We start from the raw sequence: 20,514 nt of genomic DNA, 5'->3' as shown, positions 1-20,514 counted from the left end.
GCGGCTGTGTCTGCTAGTAATGACACAGCTGGGGCGACAAACAAGCTAAATTAAAGGCGCAGTGCTGGTCCGGCCGCCTCAATTCTAGCTGCGCGCGGCCATGTCTGTTGAAGTGACAGCGATCAAGCAGCGCCGGCGGCCCTGCACCGCCACATGGACGGGAGACAGTCAGGGACAGGGGAGCGAGGCTTGCTCCCTGCTTCCCCATATTAAAAAATATTTCAAATGTGTTTGTCTGTGTTTGTGCCTGTATGACGTGCCTATGTATGTCAGTGTGTATGACTGTGGATATGTGCTATACCTGTGTCAGAGATTCTCCGCACGCTCTGGTTTTGGTGACACAAGTTTCTTTATTTCGTACCAACAAACAAAATTAATTGTGACTTTGAAGTAAGCGACAAAATAAGGACATTTGAACCCCACGGGGAGTTTATCACAATGCCGTTTGGCACCTGGAATGGAAGGGAAGTATTTGAAGGGGAAGAGTTGTGGTCGCTGCTGTGCGGTCTTGGTTTCCTTGCGGCTCCCGCACCTACGTTTGCTGGATCTTTGCCACCCAGTAATCTGTTCAGAACTTGCTGAATCTTCTCATATTTTTACTTCCTTGTTCTCACTTTGTCAATCATCAGCTGATCACCTGCAGCCGCCTCAGCGCCTCCCAGCATTTACACACGATCTTATTACTTTCTGTTTCCTTCTCTGCTTCTTCCTGGTAGCTCTTTATACTTTCTCTCGCCCATAAAATGGAGATTATTCTCGTCATCCTCCTGACTGTGCCTGCTGTGCTTTCTGGTGAGTGTTCATGGCGAAGTCTTGCAGGTTCCTCTGCGATAACCAGACCCCAGCAATCAGGTGATGGCCACTGGGTCATTATTTTAAGGCTGATAACTTTTCTAACACTCAGTTGTGACCTTGATTCTTAGTAACAGGTGCAGTCAGTAGACGACGCTGCTGTTACACATCGGTCTCAAAAACTACCGTACTTATCCCTAATTTGTATTTTCTTCCATGATTTTTATAATAATTGCAAAACTGATATTGTTGCAAAAAGCAAACAGAACAAAAGAACAAAAACTTCCCTACACATTTGTGCCTGACACCATGAGCACCGTGTAATACCCAATTTTTCTGCTTTGGTGCTAAAGGGAAATAAATCACTCAGATTGCTTGTAACATAGGGGCAGGGTGCGGCCCGTGAGGTCACTTCCTCCGGCCACTGGGCAGCCTCCCGGTGACGGGAATGCTTTGACCACCAGCCCCATTTTGCCAGTCACCGGTCACTGATGCCCAGGGGTGGATTAAGGGTAGCCAGGGCCCCGGGCTGTTCACACACTGTGGGCCCCCCCGGTCATGTGACGGGGGTCATGTGACGGGGGTCATGTGACGGGGGTCATGTGACGGGGGTCATGTGACGGGGGTCATGATATAACCGAACCAGATTATTCCAGAAAAAGGGCCGGGCCCTACTCTACTGTAACCTATTAAATATTTGTTAAAATCTGCAATACAATTTAGGTATATCTTGACCAATAATATCACATACAAGGAACAAATACCACCGCACCATGACCAGACTACAAATTACAACCACAGTGATCGAATAATATCACATACAAGGAACAAATACCACCGCACCATGACCAGACTACAAATTACAACCACAGTGATCGAATAATATCACATACAAGGAACAAATACCACCGCACCATGACCAGACTACAAATTACAACCACAGTGATCGAATAATATCACATACAAGGAACAAATACCACCGCACCGTGTCAAGACCACATATTACCACCACTTGGTGACCAAATAGCACATACAAGGGACAAATACCACAACACCATTTCCAGACCACATATTACCACCATATACGGTAGTGACTGAATACTACAATACTGATCAGTAATAAAAAAAACCAAAACACAATACTATCACCATAAGTGCCAGTATTCACAGGAGATCTGTACTTAGTATGCAGTGTCTGTGTAGAGGTAATACAGTGATCACTGGTGACATTGTACACAGGACCTCTGTATATAGTATACAGTGTATAGTGTCAGTGTATAAGTAACACTGACTCACCAGTGATGTCTCTAGGTGAAGTCCTTCATCTTTCATCCAGCACAGACCGCCATCATTTCTTCCAGCCAGGACTCGTTTCTGCAGGAAATAACACAGTTATCTCGAGCTCCGCTTGCAGAACACATTACTTAATTTTCCACAACTTCTAAATTACACCACATGAAGAAAAGAAGGCGATATAGTGTCACTCTGCACAGTAACAGGACCGCCCCCCCATTTAAAACAGTCAAAAAATAATGTAAATACATCACTGCAGTAATAATATCCCTTAATTAGCCCCTATGGTAATAATATTCCCCATCCTGGCCCCGTGTGTCTCATTCCTGGCTCCAGCCATATGTTCTCCCATCCTGCCCTCATGAGTATCCATTCTAAACACATATGATCTCCCCATCCTGCCCCATCTGTCTCCATCGTATCCATCCTGCCCCATGATCCAATCCTGCCCCATGTCTTTCATTCTACCCCGTGTCTCCATTCTGCCCATGCCTCCAGTCCTGCCCCCAGTATGTCCAGCAATCTGCCCCAGTGTCTCCACTAATCTGCCCCAGTGTCTCCAGCATTGCCCCCAGTGTGTCCTCCAGCAATCTGCCCCACTGTCTCCAGCATTGCCCCACTGTCTCCAGCAATCTGCCCCACTGTCTCCAGCATTGCCCCACTGTCTCCAGCAATCCGCCCCACCGTCTCCAGCAATCTGCCCCACTGTCTCCAGCATTGCCCCACTGTCTCCAGCATTGCCCCACTGTCTTCAGCAATCTGCCCCACTGTCTCCAGCAATCTGCCCCACTGTCTCCAGCACTGCCCCCAGTGTGTCCTCCAGCAATCTGCCCCACTGTCTCCAGCATTGCCCCACTGTCTCCAGCATTGCCCCACTGTCTCCAGCAATCTGCCCCACTGTCTCCAGTAATCTGCCCTACTGTCTCCAGCATTGCCCCCAGTGTGTCCTCCAGCAATCTGCCCCACTTTCTCCAGCATTGCCCCACTGTCTCCAGCATTGCCCCACTGTCTCCAGCAATCTGCCCCACTGTCTCCAGCAATCTGCCCCACTGTCTCCAGCAATCTGCCCCACTGTCTCCAGCATTGCCCCACTGTCTCCAGCAATCTGCCCCAGTGTCTCCAGTAATCTGCCCCAGTGTCTCCAGCATTGCCCCCAGTGTGTCCTCCAGCAATCTGCCCCACTGTCTCCAGCATTGCCCCACTGTCTCCAGCATTGCCCCACTGTCTCCAGCAATCTGCCCCACTGTCTCCAGCATTGCCCCACTGTCTCCAGGAATCCTCCCCACTGTCTCCAGCAATCTGCCCCACTGTCTCCAGCATTGCCCCACTGTCTCCAGCATTGCCCCACTGTCTCCAGCAATCTGCCCCACTGTCTTCAGCAATCTGCCCCACTGTCTCCAGCAATCTGCCCCACTGTCTCCAGTAATCTGCCCTACTGTCTCCAGCATTGCCCCCAGTGTGTCCTCCAGCAATCTGCCCCACTTTCTCCAGCATTGCCCCACTGTCTCCAGCATTGCCCCACTGTCTCCAGCATTGCCCCACTGTCTCCAGCATTGCCCCACTGTCTCCAGCAATCTGCCCCACTGTCTCCAGCAATCTGCCCCACTGTCTCCAGCAATCTGCCCCACTGTCTCCAGCATTGCCCCACTGTCTCCAGCAATCTGCCCCAGTGTCTCCAGTAATCTGCCCCAGTGTCTCCAGCATTGCCCCCAGTGTGTCCTCCAGCAATCTGCCCCACTGTCTCCAGCATTGCCCCACTGTTTCCAGCATTGCCCCCAGTGTGTCCTCCAGCAATCTGCCCCAGTGTCTCCAGCATTGCCCCCAGTTTGTCCTCCAGCAATCTGCCCCAGTGTCTCCAGCATTGTCCCCAGTGTGTCCTCCAGCAATCTGCCCCACTGTCTCCAGCAATCTGCCCCACTGTCTCCAGCATTGCCCCACTGTCTCTAGCATTGCCCCACTGTCTCCAACAATCTGCCCCAGTGTCTCCAGCATTACCCCCAGTGTGTCCTCCAGCAATCTGCCCCACTGTCTCCAGCAATCTGCCCCACTGTCTCCAACAATCTGCCCCACTGTCTCCAGCATTGCCCCACTGTGTCCAGCATTGCCCCACTGTCTCCAGCATTGCCCCACTGTCTCCAACAATCTGCCCCAGTGTCTCCAGCATTGCCCCCCAGTGTGTCCACCGTTAACTGATAAAAAAAAACAAAAAAAACAGTCTCCTCACCTGTCCGCGCTCCAGGCGGTGAGCTCCCTTCAGCAGCGCACACTCGCCGGCGACTGGCAATGACGTCAGACGCCGGCGACGTGTGCGCTGCGGCCGACTTCAGCTGCCAGCCTCCAATTGGCTGGCGGCTGTTGTTGTTAACTATTGATGTGCGGGCGCGCGCCCGCACGTCAATAGGAAAACGCCGCAGCGCCGGAAAGGGCCCGGTGAGCAGATGAGAAGGGGCCCAATGCGGGCCCCCTCTCTCTGCCCACCGGGTCCGGCGGGGCACACAAATGCCGGCGGGCATTCAGACAATTAGCGGAGGGTCAATCTGTGCGGTAGCCCAGGGCCCCCCCAGACCACTGGGCCCTGGGCTACCGCCCATATTGACCCTCTGATAATCCGCGCCTGCTGATGCCTTAAAAACTTGTCCCATAGTCCCACCAACGACCTCTGATGAAGCATTTGTGAAACGCACGTCCGGTGATTGGTGTGTGAGCCTCTGTTTACTGCATGCACTTTGCACTTCTTGAGATTCAACATGTGAGAATAATTTCACTTTCCGCTCCATCTGTATACACTGTGTGACAACGACTGTACTTCCTCAGGAACTCCGCTGGGGTTTGCTTATATAAGCAGTTAGTGCCTTCTTACTATTGGGGCTCCCTCACTGGTTCAGCCCAACCCACCAATTTGTCCTTGTGTCTGTTCTTTTGGATATTTATACCTGCTTTTTAACCCTCACCCTTTGCTAGTTTTTACCTTCCTGACCACTGTCACTTTAAATGGTAAAAACTTTGGATCTCTTCAACAGATCCCACTGATTGTGAAACTGTTTTTTCGTGAGATATTGTACTTCATGTAAGGCCGGGATCACACAAATGCGAGATACGGCCGAGTCTCGTAGGTGAAATCCCTCCTCTGGCGCCGCCACTTGGTAGCGGAGCATGCAGCTCCATGTGTTGCTGTGCGGCTGCACGCTCCGCTCCGGAGTGCCGGCGCCAGAGGAGGGATTTCACCTGCGAGACTCGACCGTATCTCACGTATGTGTGAACCCGGCCTTAGTGGTAAATTTAAGATGATATTTCTTGTGTTGATTTGTAAAAGTATCCGAAATTTTGCAAAAATTTAGCAATTTTCAAACTTTTCATTTTTATGCCCTTAAACCAAAGAGTTCTGTCCCATAAAATAGTTAATAAATAATGGAGTATTTAAAAAATGTTATACACTGGCGCTTAATCACCTGATAGGATAAGACGGGGGCCACAGAAGCCGCAGGTGGTGACAGCAGGGTCTGTGCAGGACCCTGTTAAAGAGTTAACCGATAGATAATATTGTGAAACCACCGCGTTAAACTGAGGCTAGAACGATCATAGATTAAAGATTAAAAATTAAAATATCAACATTTGGTGATATTGTGCAGTACTTACTTATAGTATTGCTGCTTTCGTAGTGTATGCCTATGGGACCTGTTGTGAATTCTGCTTTTGGGCTCCCTCCGGTGGTTGTAAGTGGTAATGCAGTTGTCCCTGGGCGGCAGTCCTGGACAGGTGTATCTGCTGATTGCAGTTCTGACTGGGGTATTTAGGTTTGCAGGACTCATTAGTCCTTGCCAGTTGTCAATGTTTCTTGGGAAGTGTTGGATCTCTCTCTGGCTTCTCCTGCTTAGCTGCCAATTCAGCAAAGATAAGTGTCTGTTTCTTTTTCCATGGCACACTTGTGTGCTTGTTTTTTGATTGTATTCCTGCTCTCAGTGTATTAGTCTCTGGAGTTGCAGATATATGTTCCATGTCTTTAGTTAGATGGAGGAATTTTTTGTATAATCTGCTGTGGATATTTTTGAAAGGGTTTTTACACTGACCGCACAGAACTCTGTCCTATCCTTTCCTATTTTAGCTAGAGTGGCCTCTTGTGCTAAATCCTGTTTTTCTGCCTGTGTGTGTGTCTTTCCTCTCCTACTCACAGTCATTATTTGTGGGGGGCTGCCTATCCTTTGGGGTTCTGCTCTGAGGCAAGATAGTCTTCCTATTTCCATCTATAGGGGTATTTAGTCCTCCGGCTGTGACGAGGTGTCTAGGTTGTTAGGTACATCCCACGGCTACTTCTAGTTGCGGTGTTAAGATCAGGATTTGCGGTCAGTATAGTTACCACTTACTCCAGTGAAAGTTTTCATGCTGCTCCAAGGTCACCGGATGATAACAGGGACCTTTGTGAGTAGAGAGTTACCCCTGGCTGCAGCGGTATGCAATACAATTTAGGTATATTTTTATTTATTTTTTAATTTTTAAAATGACCAATAATATCACATACAAGGAACAAATACCGCTACACCATGTCAACACCACATATTACCACCACAGTGATCGAATAACATCACATACAAGGAACAAATACCACAACACCATGACCAGACACCGTATTATTACCACATAGTGACCAAATAGCACATACAAGGGACAAATACCACCGCACCATGACCAGACCACATATTGCCACCATAAAGTGACCGAATACTACAATACTGATCAGTAATAAAAAAAAACACAATACCATCACCATAAATGCCATTATACTCAGGAGATCTGCACTTAGCATGCAGTGTCTGCGTACAGGTAATACAGTGATCACTGGTGACATTATACACAGCTCTGTATATAGTATATAGTGTATAGTGTCAGTGTATAGGTAACACACTGACTCACCAGTGACGTCTCTAGGTGAAGTCCTTCATCTATCATCCAGCACAGACCGCCATCATTTCTTCCAGCCAGGACTCATCTCTGCAGGAAATAACACAGTTATCTCGAGCTCCGCTTGCAGAACACATTACTTAATTTTTCCCAATTTCTACATTACATCACATGAAGAAAAAAAGGCGACATAGTGTCACTCTACACAGTAACAGGACCGCGACCTCCCCCCCATTTAAAACAGTGTCCTCAAAAAATAAAATAAATACATCACTGCAGTAATAATATCCCTTAATTAGCCCCTATGGTAATAATATCCCCCATCCTGGCCCCGTGTGTCTCATTCCTGGCTCCAGCCATATGTTCTCACATCCTGCCCTCATGAGTATCCATTCTACCCCATATGATCTACCCATCCTGCCCCTTCTGTCTCCATCGTATTCTTCCTGCCCCATGATCCTGCATGATCTGTCTCCAATCCTGCCCCCAGTGTTTCCAATCATGCCCCATGTGTTTCATTCTGCCCCGTGTCTCCAATCATGCCCGTATCTCCGTTCTGCCCCCAGTGTCTCCACCATTTCTGCCCCCAATGTCCCCAGCATCTCTGCCCCCTCGGTGTACAGCATCTCTGCCCCCTGGGTGTCCAGCATTTTTGCCCCAGCGTGTCCAGCATTTCTGCCCCAGCGTGTCCAGCATCTCTGCCCCCGGTCGGGCAGCAACCCTTTCCCCCTCCCCCCCCCCGGGCCCTGTTTGAATCCGTGCAAGCAGCAAACAAACCCCCCCACCGGGCCCCGGGCCCTGTTTGAATCCATGCAGGTGCGTGCAGCCAGAAAACAAAGCCCCCCAGCCCTGGGCCCTGTTGAAATCAGTGCAGGCAGCAAACAAAGCCCCCCCACCCCTGGGCCCTGTTGAAATCCGTGCAGGCAGCAAACAAGCCCCCCCACCGGGCCCTGTTGAAATCCGTGCAGGCAGCAAACAAACCCCCACACCGGGCCCCCCCACCGGGCCCAGGGCCCTGTTTCAATCTGTGCAGGTGCGTGCAGCCAGCAAAAAAAAAGCCCCCCAGCCCTGGGCCCTGTTGAAATCCGTGCAGGCAGCAAACAAACCCCCCCACCGGGCCCAGGGCCCTGTTTCAATCTGTGCAGGTGCGTGCAGCCAGCAAAAAAAAGCCCCCCAGCCCTGGCCCCGGTTGAAATCCGTGCAGGCAGCAAACAAAGCCCCCCCAGCCCTGGGCCCTGTTGAAATCCGTGCAGGCAGCAAACAAAGCCCCCCACCATTGGGCCCTGTTGAAATCCGTGCAGGCAGCAAACAAACCCCCCCACCGGGCCCTGTTGAAATCCATGCAGGCAGCAAACAAACCGGGCCCCGGGCCCTGTTTGAATCTGTGCAGGTGCGTGCAGCCAGCAAACAAAGCCCCCCAGCCCTGGGCCCTGTTGAAATCCGTTCAGGCAGCAAACACCCCCCCCCCCCCCACGGGCCCTGTTTGAATCCGTGCAGGTGCGTGCAGCCAGCAAACAAAGCCCCCCATCCCTGGGCCCTGTTGGAATCCGTGCAGGCAGCAAACAAAGCCCCCCCACCCCCGGGCCCTGTTTGAATCCGGACAGACCGGTACTTACCCTGCTGGCCCGCCGCCTCCACCTGCTCCTCCGGTCTGCAGAGCTGCTGCAGCAGCCTGCACGTCCTGCCAGTGTCCCCCATCGCCTCGTCCGGTCCCTCGTCGTCCGGTGGTCCCCCGCTGCCGACTTCCTCTGCTCCTCTTGGTCCTCCGCCGTCTGCTCCTCCGCCGTCCGCAGCCACCCATGTGGCACACCGCATGCTGCTCTGCTCCAGAAAGAGGAAGTGGAGCAAGGCAGCGTGTGACGTCACTGGCCCATGATGCATCGGGTCTTAAAGCTGCGGCGCTCATTTAGGCTGCTGCGCTGCGCTGCTGCAAACAGGGTAACAGTGACGCCGGCGGCGGCGCAGCCTGAATAAAATGTCAGGGGGGCCCGAGCGGATCATGGACTGGGCTGCCAGCATGCTCGGGCCCCCCTTTTTGCTCCTCATCACCGGGCCCCATACAGGTGTAATGCCTGTCATGCCCTGATGGCGGCCCTGGGTGAACCAGTAACCTGAGAGCCCGGGTCATGATAGAGACTCTATAAAACGGCTCACACTGCCTATCGTACAGACATCTGTCTTAGGACAGGAGAGAGGGGACTTTGCCAGCAAGCTTCAAGCAGCTGAGACCTCGCCATCTAGTGTAGCACAATTAGGAAAGGCTTACGGACCTCACCTGGGAGAGGGACCCTCTATTACCTCCAAGCCGGCCGGACCACAGCTATCTTTGCACTTGGTACCCTGGACTGAGGACTGCTACCATCAGTACACCAGGTAAAGACTGCAAACCTGTGTCCTCGTTCTTTGCCATACAATACACCACACCATCGGTGCTCTACACTGGTAGCCCTGGGGACCTACTTCACCTGTGGGAAATGATACCATCTAGCTGCCATACCATCACCCCAGAGGACCCCTTTAAGCAGCGTCGGTCCCTACTGACCGAATACCACAGGTGGCGTCGCGAACATAAACTCTATCCTAAAACCCCTTTCAAGACCTTCCCCTTTAATTGGGCACCCAGGGCCACGGACCGAGTCGCAGCCACCATGGCATCCCCTTTAAGTACCAGACCCGGTACTGAGTACCCCTCGGCCCAGGCGGGCGACTCATAAACTAATATATTTGCACAGCTCCCCTATTTACAGAATGTTGGCCATAAAGCTTCTTATATACAGTATATGGTCCCACAGCTCCCTATATAAAGTACGATGTTCCCTATATACAGTATGATGCCCCAATAGCTTCCTATAAATAATATGAAGGCCCCACATCTCCCTTTAAACAGTATGATGGCCGGCCTTACATTTCCCCATACACAGTGATTCCCACATTGCTCTTTAGATACAGTACGATGTTCCCACAGCCTTGTATAATAAACCATATCATGTCTGTTGTGAATTCTGTTGTCGAACTCCCTCCTGTGGTCGTGAATGGTACTTCGGCGAGTTCTGTCTATGGGCTCCCTCTGATGGCTGTGAGTGAAGCTGCTGCTTCTGAGGTTCCTTGCACAGGTGACGTGGTTTGTCCTTGGGTTGGCTGCTCTATTTAACTCCTCTCAGATCGTTACTCCATGCCAGCTGTCAATGTTTTTGCATTAGTTCAGTTCGCTCCTGGATCTCTCTGGTGACCTGCCTTCTCCTGCAGAAGCTAAGTTCCTTATAGTCATTATTTGTTCACTGTTTTCTTGTCCGGCTGGTTTTCATGATTTTGTCTTGCTAGCTGGAAGCTCTGGGATGCAGAGTGGCCCCTCCGCACCGTGAGTCGGTGCGGAGGTCTTTTTTGCACACTCTGTGTGGTCTTTTGTAGGTTTTTGTGCTGATCGCAAAGTTACCTTTCCTATCCTCTGTCTATTTAGTTAGTCTAGTCTCCCTTTGCTGAAACCTGTTTCATTTCTACGTTTGTGACTTTCATCTTTACTCACAGTCAATATATGTGGGGGGCTTCCTTTACCTTTGGGGAATTTCTCTGAGGCAAGGTAGGCTTTATTTTCTATCTCTATGGCTAGATAGCTCTTAGGCTGTGACGAGGCGCCTAGGTCTGGTCAGGAGCGCTCCACGGCTATTTCTAGTGTCTGTGATAGGATTAGGGCTTGCGGTCAGCAGAGCTCCCACATCCCAGAGCTCGTCCTGTATGAGGTTTAACTATCAGGTCTTTCCGGGTGCTCCTAACCACCAGGTCATAACACATGTCCACACAGCTCCCTATGTACAGTATGATGGCACCACAGACCCCCAATACACAGTATTATGGCCCCCCAGGTCCCTATATACAGTATGATGTTCCCTATATACAGTATGATGCTCCTATAGCTTCCTATAAATAATATGATGGCCCCACATTTCCCCATACACAGTGATTCCCACATTGCTCTTTAGATACAGTACGATGTTCCCACAGCCTCCTATAAACTGTGTCATGTCCCCACTGCTCCCTATGTACAGTATGATGGCACCACAGGTCCATATATACAGTATGATGCCCCACATTTCCCTATATATTGTGTGGGACAGTCCGACATTGGTTTGAATTAATGAAACATTATAATATTTATCCCATGGTTTCAATTCCACCCCCCCTCAAACTAAGATGGCAGAATTGCTTTTGTTTGTTTTGTTACCTCCTCCAAAAAATGGAAGAACTAGAGACTAAAAAATCATATCGCCCCCAAAATGGTATCAATATAAAAACTAAAAATAACAAGTGTTGATACAACTCTCATTGACTGAAAAATAAAAAAAATGCTTTAGCTCTTGGAAGGCGAGAAGCAAAATTGAAAGTAAACAAGAAGCCAAACCAAAGCAATAGTCACTGTGATACATTTGGAGAATTTTAATGGTTTCATCTAAATTAATGCTGACTATATATTTATCTGGTTGAGGGTCCTGGAATCACGATTACACTGATTGTGTCAGTGATTAATAGTATTGATCCCTCCCTGCACCATGGCTTAATATTTCAAAAACGTGTGTTTAAAAATGAATATACAATCTTTATTACACACTAGAAAATAGGTTAAAAAACCACATACATATAAAATGCAAAATAAGGAAACCACCAGGTGGCATTCGGTACCATATCAATCATAGTAATCACTTATAAATAATATGGAAAAGAGGAACGACCCTTAATCATACAGATCCGAACCTTCAAACCATGTTGCCTGTAATATGACGCAATAACAATGATTATAACCTACTGTGGCTATTGTCAAAGACAAGGCTAAGGTTAATTTTTAAATTGAACCATTTCCTCAAGGTTCCTGTATGAATAATGCCAAATTATACCTGATTGTGTAAAAACAGACACAAGGATGGTAAATCAGGATCCACTTACCCAGTACTGGAGTTCACTGAATTGAAATTGCACAACCCCGACGCGCGTTTCGCTGCACTACTGCATGCTTTTTTAAATACTCCTTCTGTCCTCCATTTTGAAATATGATCTTGTTGGAGTTGTCTCTTTAGGGGCCAAGTTTTAGTTCTTTGCTATCCTTTAAATATGAGTCTGGGTTTATGTATATTGACCGTGGCTTAATGTGTATGAGTATTAATCAAAGGATGACTAGTAAATTATACTAAAACTAGACAGCAGAAATCCATCGTAGTATTTTTCCAAAAATGCTGTATACCATGTATCTTTTGGAAATAACTAAGACACATATCCAATTTGATGGTTTGTGTTTTAAATGAAAAAATCAGTTTAAAAAAATAGTCGTACTTGGACCATCCCTGTCAATATGACCTAAAAAGCATGTCGATGAGCCTCGCACATCAGTCTTCCCCTGGATTGTCCCATAGATCGGTAGATTTTCCCAGTAATTTTACCTGATTACCGAACCCTCGTCTCTTTGAGAAGAGAATGTCCAGTTGAGTCAGCTGTTAGCCATACGGTAGACACATATACGAGTATTACCCTCTAGTAGATGATCTGATCGGTGCTATATGTAACACTCTGTATGTCTCTCAGACAGTCACTCTCTGCGCTATTATTACACGGGGGTCTCAGTCCCTTTACCTGGAATACCCGAGTTCTCCATCATTGGATATCTGGATGACCAGTTGATTGACATGTACAGTAGTGATCTTAAGAGACTTATCCCTGTGGCTGCATGGATGAAGGAGTGCGAGGATCCAGAGTACTGGGAGAGAACAACACAGGTTTGTAAAAGAAACGAGGCGTTGTTCAGACACGAAGTGAAGACAGTGATGAAAAGATTCAACCACACTGAAGGTGAGACATCCAATACCCTAAATAATCATTGTACTGTAATACACCCTATTCACTTATAGCACCAATTTTTCCTCAACTTTTGTTTAGTGACTTTGTTAGTGCCAGAAATTCAGTGCATATCAATTGTCTAGCAGTTTGTTCTCGGGAAACCATGGTTAGATCAGAGGCACGGTGCCACCAAGAGCTGTCTCTGCCATGAGATTGGTGCACGAGGATCACAAATCCACCTCCTGATATCTCAACGTGCCCCATGGCTCCAACATGAAAAGAATAAAATGAGTACCGTAATAATTTTCATTTCCTTTAGTAAACAAATATGTTCATTGAAGTCTTTCAGATTGGGGGTAGGTGGGGATGATGTCTGCAGTGATGGAGCCTGAGAACAATGGAGTTAACATTTTCTGGTATATGGGACCAATGGAGTTTTGAGCATGAAGGAGTTAAAGAGGACCTGTCACCTGTTTCAGCATGTTAAACTGGCCACCCCATTGAATAGTGGCCTCAAAGCTGAATAAAGCCATAATTTTTAAATTTTTTCCAATATGTTGTGGAGCTATTGCCTTGTAAATATTAGGTTATAATTTTGGAAAAGTTGAAGAGGTTGTTCTCAGGGTGCATGCACTTTTTCCCCTGTATGATGTTGACCAGTCAGAATCAGGAGATGTCATGAAGGGGGAAAAACAACACTTCTCCAGAAAGTCAGGTCCTGTGAGATGTTGTGATAGACAGTCCTGCTCTCAGCCCTGATCTCTGTGTAAATTATAAGAGTAGATTGTCATTAAAAACACTTTCAGCTTTTATACCACAGCAGTCAATGTGGCTGGACTGCCATGAGATGAAAGCTGAAGCTCTTTATAATCACACTCAGCTCTGCAGAGATCAGGACTGAGAGCAGGTCTGTCTGTAATTTCATATCTCACAGCAGAAGGCATATTCTTTTGACCATCTGAGAACATGTTTATTTTTACATTCATGACACCTCCTGCTTATGAGAACAAATTCCGGCTAACAACCACCTAAACTTACCATAAATTAGCATCTAAACTTTACAAGCTGATATCAAAGATAAGAAATTAAATTTAAAAGATTTTGTTTTAGCTTTGCAGACAATATTCCATGATGTGGGCAGGTTGGCATGCCGATGCTGGTGACAGCTCCACTGTAAGCAGTGCCTTAGGATGTGTGGGGCTAGGGAGTGTTCCATTAAACATTGTATTGTTATTCTGAGGCCTGTGGCCTGATGACAGGTGTGTCACAAAATATAAATCCCCTGTCCCTTTATAAGGATCTCACAGGTCAAAGGATACCGCTGCAACATCACACACCAATGAAACTGGTTTCTTTGAGTGTGTGTGTGTTTCGGTTTGACGTTTGTATCCCTCTCTTAGGCCACATACTCTATGATGATATATGAACCCCTACTTTCTATCCAGTGCAAATAATTTCAGGGCATGCTACCTCAGCAATATTATAGTCATCATTATATTTTCGCTATTAGATTACACATTCCAATCATCATATCTTCAGGGGAGTGGTTCTTCCTCTGCCATACTATTACATCTTGTTTCGACCCCTGTAGTAACTAAGTTGAGATCACATGAAGCCCTTGCTTTCACCCTTAAACCTCTATATAAAGAGGTGGAGTTTGCTGTTTCCCCAGATCCTAGTCCCAAAAGACCCCACCAGTTGCAGGAGGATGCTATATGGCAACCGTTCGCTGTACTGGAGCGTCGTTAGATGTAGTTAGGCTTCAGTTCCAGTACAGTGGAACTATAAGTTCCATTAGTGGTGTTCAAAGTGTAAAGAAGGACAGAGGTCAGTCATAGTCAAGGTCAGAATCCAGGTATAGAACTAAAGGTAACAACTCCACAGGACTGAACAATAGGAATAGAGCGATCTCATGTACAGGTGATCAAACAGGGACATGACTAGCTGGAGGTAGACACTGAACTGACACTCTGGCACCTGATGAGTGAACCGCCTGGATTATATCACTACCATTGAACTTCTCTTAGAAGCCACCAATGGTGAGTATTTCTGCAAGCAATGAAGGAGTTAACCAGCATAAAATAGAGATTGTGGTCACAAACCCAAGGAAAACAGAGAAGGATAAGTATACGTTGTCTGCAGGTTCATATTTGTCATTGACACAGGTTGCCAGGAATACCACAAACACTTGTAAAGGGTGCACTCAAGCTGTATACACAAAATAAATGTTATAGGGTGCAGTGCCTAGTCCAATATTAAATGAATAACCAAAAAAAGAAAACAGAATGGACTATGAAACAGGCCCGCACAACCATAGAAAGTAGAAAAATAACACAATGTTTATTGAACATCACAGCAAAACATACTGTATAAAAACATTTAAAATGTACCAATAGTGTACAAAAACACCCCTATTCAAATTCCCTACAAATAAATATGAAGTCGACATGAAACATAATACTATGTTTCAGCAGATAACAAGGAAAAACAGCCTATAGTTCCCTCTGTAACTATAGGCTGTTTTTCCTTGTTATCTGCTGGGCACTTTACTTCCAAACCAATTAGTAGATTTGATACGGACATCCTTTTTACAAGGTTTTCTTTGCTCTAGCTTTTCCAATAGGGGGCTTATGGTTCTTTGCACCTATGATCTTTTATGCCCTAAGCATATATGGATGCGTTTCCCTTTCAACTAGGGGGTATTATTTCATCTATATAAGGTGACATATATTATGCTGACCCATAGTATTATGTTTCATGTCGACTTCATATTTATTTGTAAGGCATTTGAATAACGGTGTTTTTGTACACTATTGGTACATTTTAAATGTTTTTATATGTTTTGCTGTGATGTTCAATAAACATTGTGTTATTTTTCTACTTTCTATGGTTGTGCGGGCCTGTTTCATAGTCCATTCTGTTTTCTTTTTTTTAGGTTGCCAGGAATATAGCACAACTACCACAAAGACAAGGGAATCTCACCAGATTATTGCTTCCCCATCTAAGAGCAGCATGATGTAGGGCAGAGACCCTGAGTCCAGCAATGTGTTACTTTCTGGGCTGCTTGATACAGTTGTATCTGCTGCAGTTCTCTGAATGCTGAACTCTATATAAAAAAACACCAGAACACAGGCAAAGGTGCTTACCTGTCCAGGTCTCAGTGTGCAGCAGACCCAAGTAAAGATGGCGACTACACAGGTGTAGTAATACCAGGCAGTCACCCTATCCCTCAGGGATTGGCCGCTTGGCACACCAGTGCAAACAAATAATCTGTATGCAGCCATGTTCACACAGAAAATGCAGAGCACCTGGCTCACAGCCTATTAATGAGGCCCTATGGCGGGCTGACCAGTGTTAACTAATGCATACCGTGTGAACAGAGGTCACAGTTTACAGATCCATCTGGGATCAGCTGCACCCGAAAAAAAAATAAAGTGCACAAAAACACAGCAATATATGTATAGTATTAGTTGATATTATGGCCACAATACGTAAGCTGGCAACCCCCATCACGGGTCCTCACACTTGCCAGTCCTACTCTAACAACAAAAGACACCAAAAGAGGAAAAATCCTACACTGCCTCATCGGTATTACTGCACCTGTCTAGTTGCCATCTTTACTTGGGTCCGCTGCACCCTGATAATGCATTTGCTTAGAGGCCTGGACAGGTAAGCACCTTTTCCTGTGTTCTGGTGTTTTTTTTTCTATAATAGTTGTCACGATTCCCCTGACCGCTGTCACCAATGGGTCAGGATTCACACCGTGACCGTCACCCCTACGTCACGGATTGAGGTGACTTTAGGCCAACAGACGGCTATCACATGTGCAGGGGGGCTTATCTTAGTTATCCCTCCTGTTATGAACGCAATCCAGTGACACTGAGGATCAACAGTGTACCAGCGATCAGAGCACATATAGTGATCTGACAGTAACCCAAAAATATAAGAACGAGCTCTGAGACGTGGAATCTCTGTAGACTGCAATCCCTGAACCTATCCTACACACAACTAAAGATGGCAGTGGATTGCGCCTCAAATACTACCTATGCAACTCGGCACCGCCTGAGAAACTGACTTGCCTGAAGATAGAAACACAAGCCTGACTTGCCTCAGAGAAATACCCCAAAGGAAAGGGCAGCCCCCCACATGTAATGACTGTGAGTGAGATGAAAAGACAAACGTAGGGATGAAATAGATTCAGCAAAGTGAGGCCCGATATTCTAGACAGAGCGAAGATAGTAAAGAGAACTATGCAGTCTACAAAAAAACCCTAAAGCAAAACCCACGCAAAGGGAGCAAAAAGTCACACCGTGCCGAACTAACGGCACGGTGGTACACCCTTTGCCTCTCAGAGCTACCAGCAAAACCAAAAGACAAGCTGGACAGAAAATATAGCAACAAAAAGCAAAAATGCACTTATCCAAGCAGAGCAGAAGTCCACAGGAAAGATCCAGAAGCTCAGATCCAAACTGGAACATTGATCAGGAGCAAGGAAAGCAGAATCATGTGGAGTTAAATAACGAAGCAGCCAACGAGCTCCCCGGAACACCTGAGGGAGGGAGCTCAGAAGCTGCAGTACCACTCGTGACCACAGGAGTGAATTCAGCCACAGAACTCACAACAGTACCCCCCCCTTGAGGAGGGGTCACCGAACCCTCACCAGAACCCCCAGGCCGACCAGGATGAGCCACATGAAAGGCACGAACAAGATCGGGAGCATGGACATCGGAGGCAAAAACCCAGGAATTATCTTCCTGAGCATAACCCTTCCATTTAACCAGATACTGGAGTTTCCGTCTAGAAACACGAGAATCCAAAATCTTCTCCACAATATACTCCAATTCCCCCTCCACCAAAACCGGGGCAGGAGGCTCAACAGAAGGAACCATAGGTGCCACGTATTTCCGCAACAATGACCTATGGAATACATTATGTATAGTAAAGGAGTCTGGGAGGGTCAGACGAAAAGACACAGGATTGAGAACCTCAGAAATCCTATACGGACCAATAAAACGAGGCTTAAACTTAGGAGAGGAAACCTTCATAGGAATATGACGAGAAGATAACCAAACCAGATCCCCAACACGAAGTCGGGGACCCACACGGCGTCTGCGATTAGCGAAAAGTTGAGCCTTCTCCTGGGACAAGGTCAAATTGTCCACTACCTGAGTCCAGATCTGCTGTAACCTGTCCACCACAGAATCCACACCAGGACAGTCCGAAGACTCAACTTGTCCTGACGAGAAACGAGGATGGAACCCAGAATTACAAAAAAATGGAGAAACCAAGGTAGCCGAGCTGGCCCGATTATTAAGGGCGAACTCACCCAATGGCAAAAAGGACACCCAATCATCCTGGTCTGCAGAAACAAAACATCTCAGATATGTTTCCAAGGTCTGATTGGTTCGTTCGGTCTGGCCATTAGTCTGAGGATGGAAAGCCGAGGAAAAAGATAGGTCAATACCCATCCTACCACAAAAGGCTCGCCAAAACCTCGAAACAAACTGGGAACCTCTGTCCGAAACAATATTCTCAGGAATGCCATGTAAACGAACCACATGCTGGAAGAACAAAGGCACCAAATCAGAGGAGGAAGGCAATTTAACCAAGGGCACCAGATGGACCATTTTAGAAAAGCGATCACAGACCACCCAAATGACTGACATCTTTTGAGAAACGGGAAGGTCAGAAATGAAATCCATCGAAATATGTGTCCAAGGCCTCTTTGGGACCGGCAAGGGCAAAAGCAACCCACTGGCACGAGAACAGCAGGGCTTAGCCCTAGCACAAATCCCACAGGACTGCACAAAAGTACGTACATCCCGTGACAGAGATGGCCACCAGAAGGATCTAGCCACTAACTCTCTGGTACCAAAGATTCCAGGATGACCAGCCAACACCGAACAATGAAGCTCAGAGATAACCTTATTAGTCCACCTATCAGGGACGAACAGTTTCTCCGCTGGACAACGATCAGGTTTATTCGCCTGAAATTTTTGCAGTACCCTCCGCAAATCAGGGGAGATAGCAGACACAATTACTCCTTCCTTGAGGATACCTGCCGGCTCAGATAACCCTGGGGAGTCGGGCACAAAACTCCTAGACAGAGCATCCGCCTTCACATTCTTAGAGCCCGGAAGGTACGAAATCACAAAGTCGAAGCGGGCAAAAAATAACGACCAACGGGCCTGTCTAGGATTCAAGCGCTTGGCAGACTCGAGATAAGTTAAGTTCTTATGATCAGTCAATACCACCACGCGATGCTTAGCTCCCTCAAGCCAATGACGCCACTCCTCGAATGCCCACTTCATGGCCAGCAACTCTCGGTTGCCCACATCATAATTACGCTCAGCGGGCGAAAACTTCCTGGAAAAGAAAGCACACGGCCTCATCACAGAGCATCCAGTACCTCTCTGTGACAAGACCGCCCCTGCTCCGATCTCAGAAGCATCAACCTCGACCTGGAACGGAAGAGAAACATCTGGCTGAGACAACACAGGGGCAGAACAAAAACGATGCTTTAACTCATGAAAAGCTTCCACAGCAGCAGAAGACCAATTAACCAAATCAGCACCCTTCTTGGTCAAATCGGTCAATGGTTTGGCAATGCTAGAAAAATTACCGATGAAGCGACGATAAAAATTAGCAAAGCCCAGGAACTTTTGCAGACTTTTCAGAGATGTCGGCTGAGTCCAATCATGGATGGCTTGGACCTTAACCGGGTCCATCTCGATGGTAGAAGGGGAAAAGATGAACCCCAAGAATGAAACTTTCTGCACACCAAAGAGACACTTTGATCCCTTCACAAACAAGGAATTATCACGCAGGACCTGAAAAACTGTTCTGACCTGCTTTACATGAGACTCCCAATTATCCGATAAGATCAAAATGTCATCCAAGTAAACAATCAGGAATTTATCCAGATACTCACGGAAGATGTCATGCATAAAAGACTGAAACACAGATGGAGCATTGGCAAGTCCGAATGGCATCACTAGATACTCAAAATGACCCTCGGGCGTATTGAATGCAGTTTTCCATTCATCTCCTTGTCTGATTCTCACCAGATTATACGCACCACGAAGATCTATCTTAGTGAACCAACTAGCCCCCTTAATCCGAGCAAACAAGTCAGATAACAATGGCAAGGGATACTGAAATTTAACAGTGATCTTATTAAGAAGGCGGTAATCAATACACGGTCTCAGCGAACCATCCTTCTTGGCTACAAAGAAGAACCCTGCTCCCATTGGTGATGACGATGGGCGAATATGCCCCTTCTCCAGGGATTCCTTCACATAACTGCGCATAGCAGCGTGTTCAGGCACGGATAAATTAAATAATCGACCTTTAGGGAATTTACTTCCAGGAATCAAATTGATAGCACAATCACAATCCCTATGCGGAGGTAGGGCATCGGACTTGGGCTCTTCAAATACATCCTGATAATCAGACAAGAACTCTGGGACCTCAGAAGGGATGGATGATGAAATTGACACAAATGGAACATCACCATGTACCCCCTGACAACCCCAGCTGGATACCGACATGGAATTCCAATCCAATACTGGATTATGAGTTTGCAGCCATGGCAACCCCAACACGACCACATCATGCAGGTTATGTAGCACCAGAAAGCGAATAACCTCCTGATGAGCAGGAGCCATACACATGGTCAACTGGGCCCAGTACTGAGGTTTATTCTTGGCCAAA

The 20,514-nt window shown here is 47.2% G+C and overlaps 1 protein-coding gene across 1 annotated transcript in view; it reads left to right on the top strand.

The window, feature by feature from the left end:
- The first annotated feature begins 678 nt into the window (after positions 1 to 678).
- The window catches only part of LOC138661489 (class I histocompatibility antigen, F10 alpha chain-like), a 75,357-nt gene continuing 55,521 nt past the window's right edge, over positions 679 to 20,514 (top strand). The window contains exons 1-2 of the mRNA XM_069746202.1: positions 679 to 792; positions 12,550 to 12,813. Of these exons, the coding sequence (XP_069602303.1) occupies positions 744 to 792; positions 12,550 to 12,813 (313 nt within the window). The 5' untranslated portion in view covers positions 679 to 743. The remainder of the gene's footprint in view (positions 793 to 12,549; positions 12,814 to 20,514) is intronic.

The sequence above is a fragment of the Ranitomeya imitator genome, chromosome 2 (genome assembly GCF_032444005.1).
Source record: "Ranitomeya imitator isolate aRanImi1 chromosome 2, aRanImi1.pri, whole genome shotgun sequence".
Lineage (NCBI taxonomy): Eukaryota > Metazoa > Chordata > Amphibia > Anura > Dendrobatidae > Ranitomeya > Ranitomeya imitator.
This window is presented reverse-complemented; position numbering and strand designations above follow the sequence as displayed.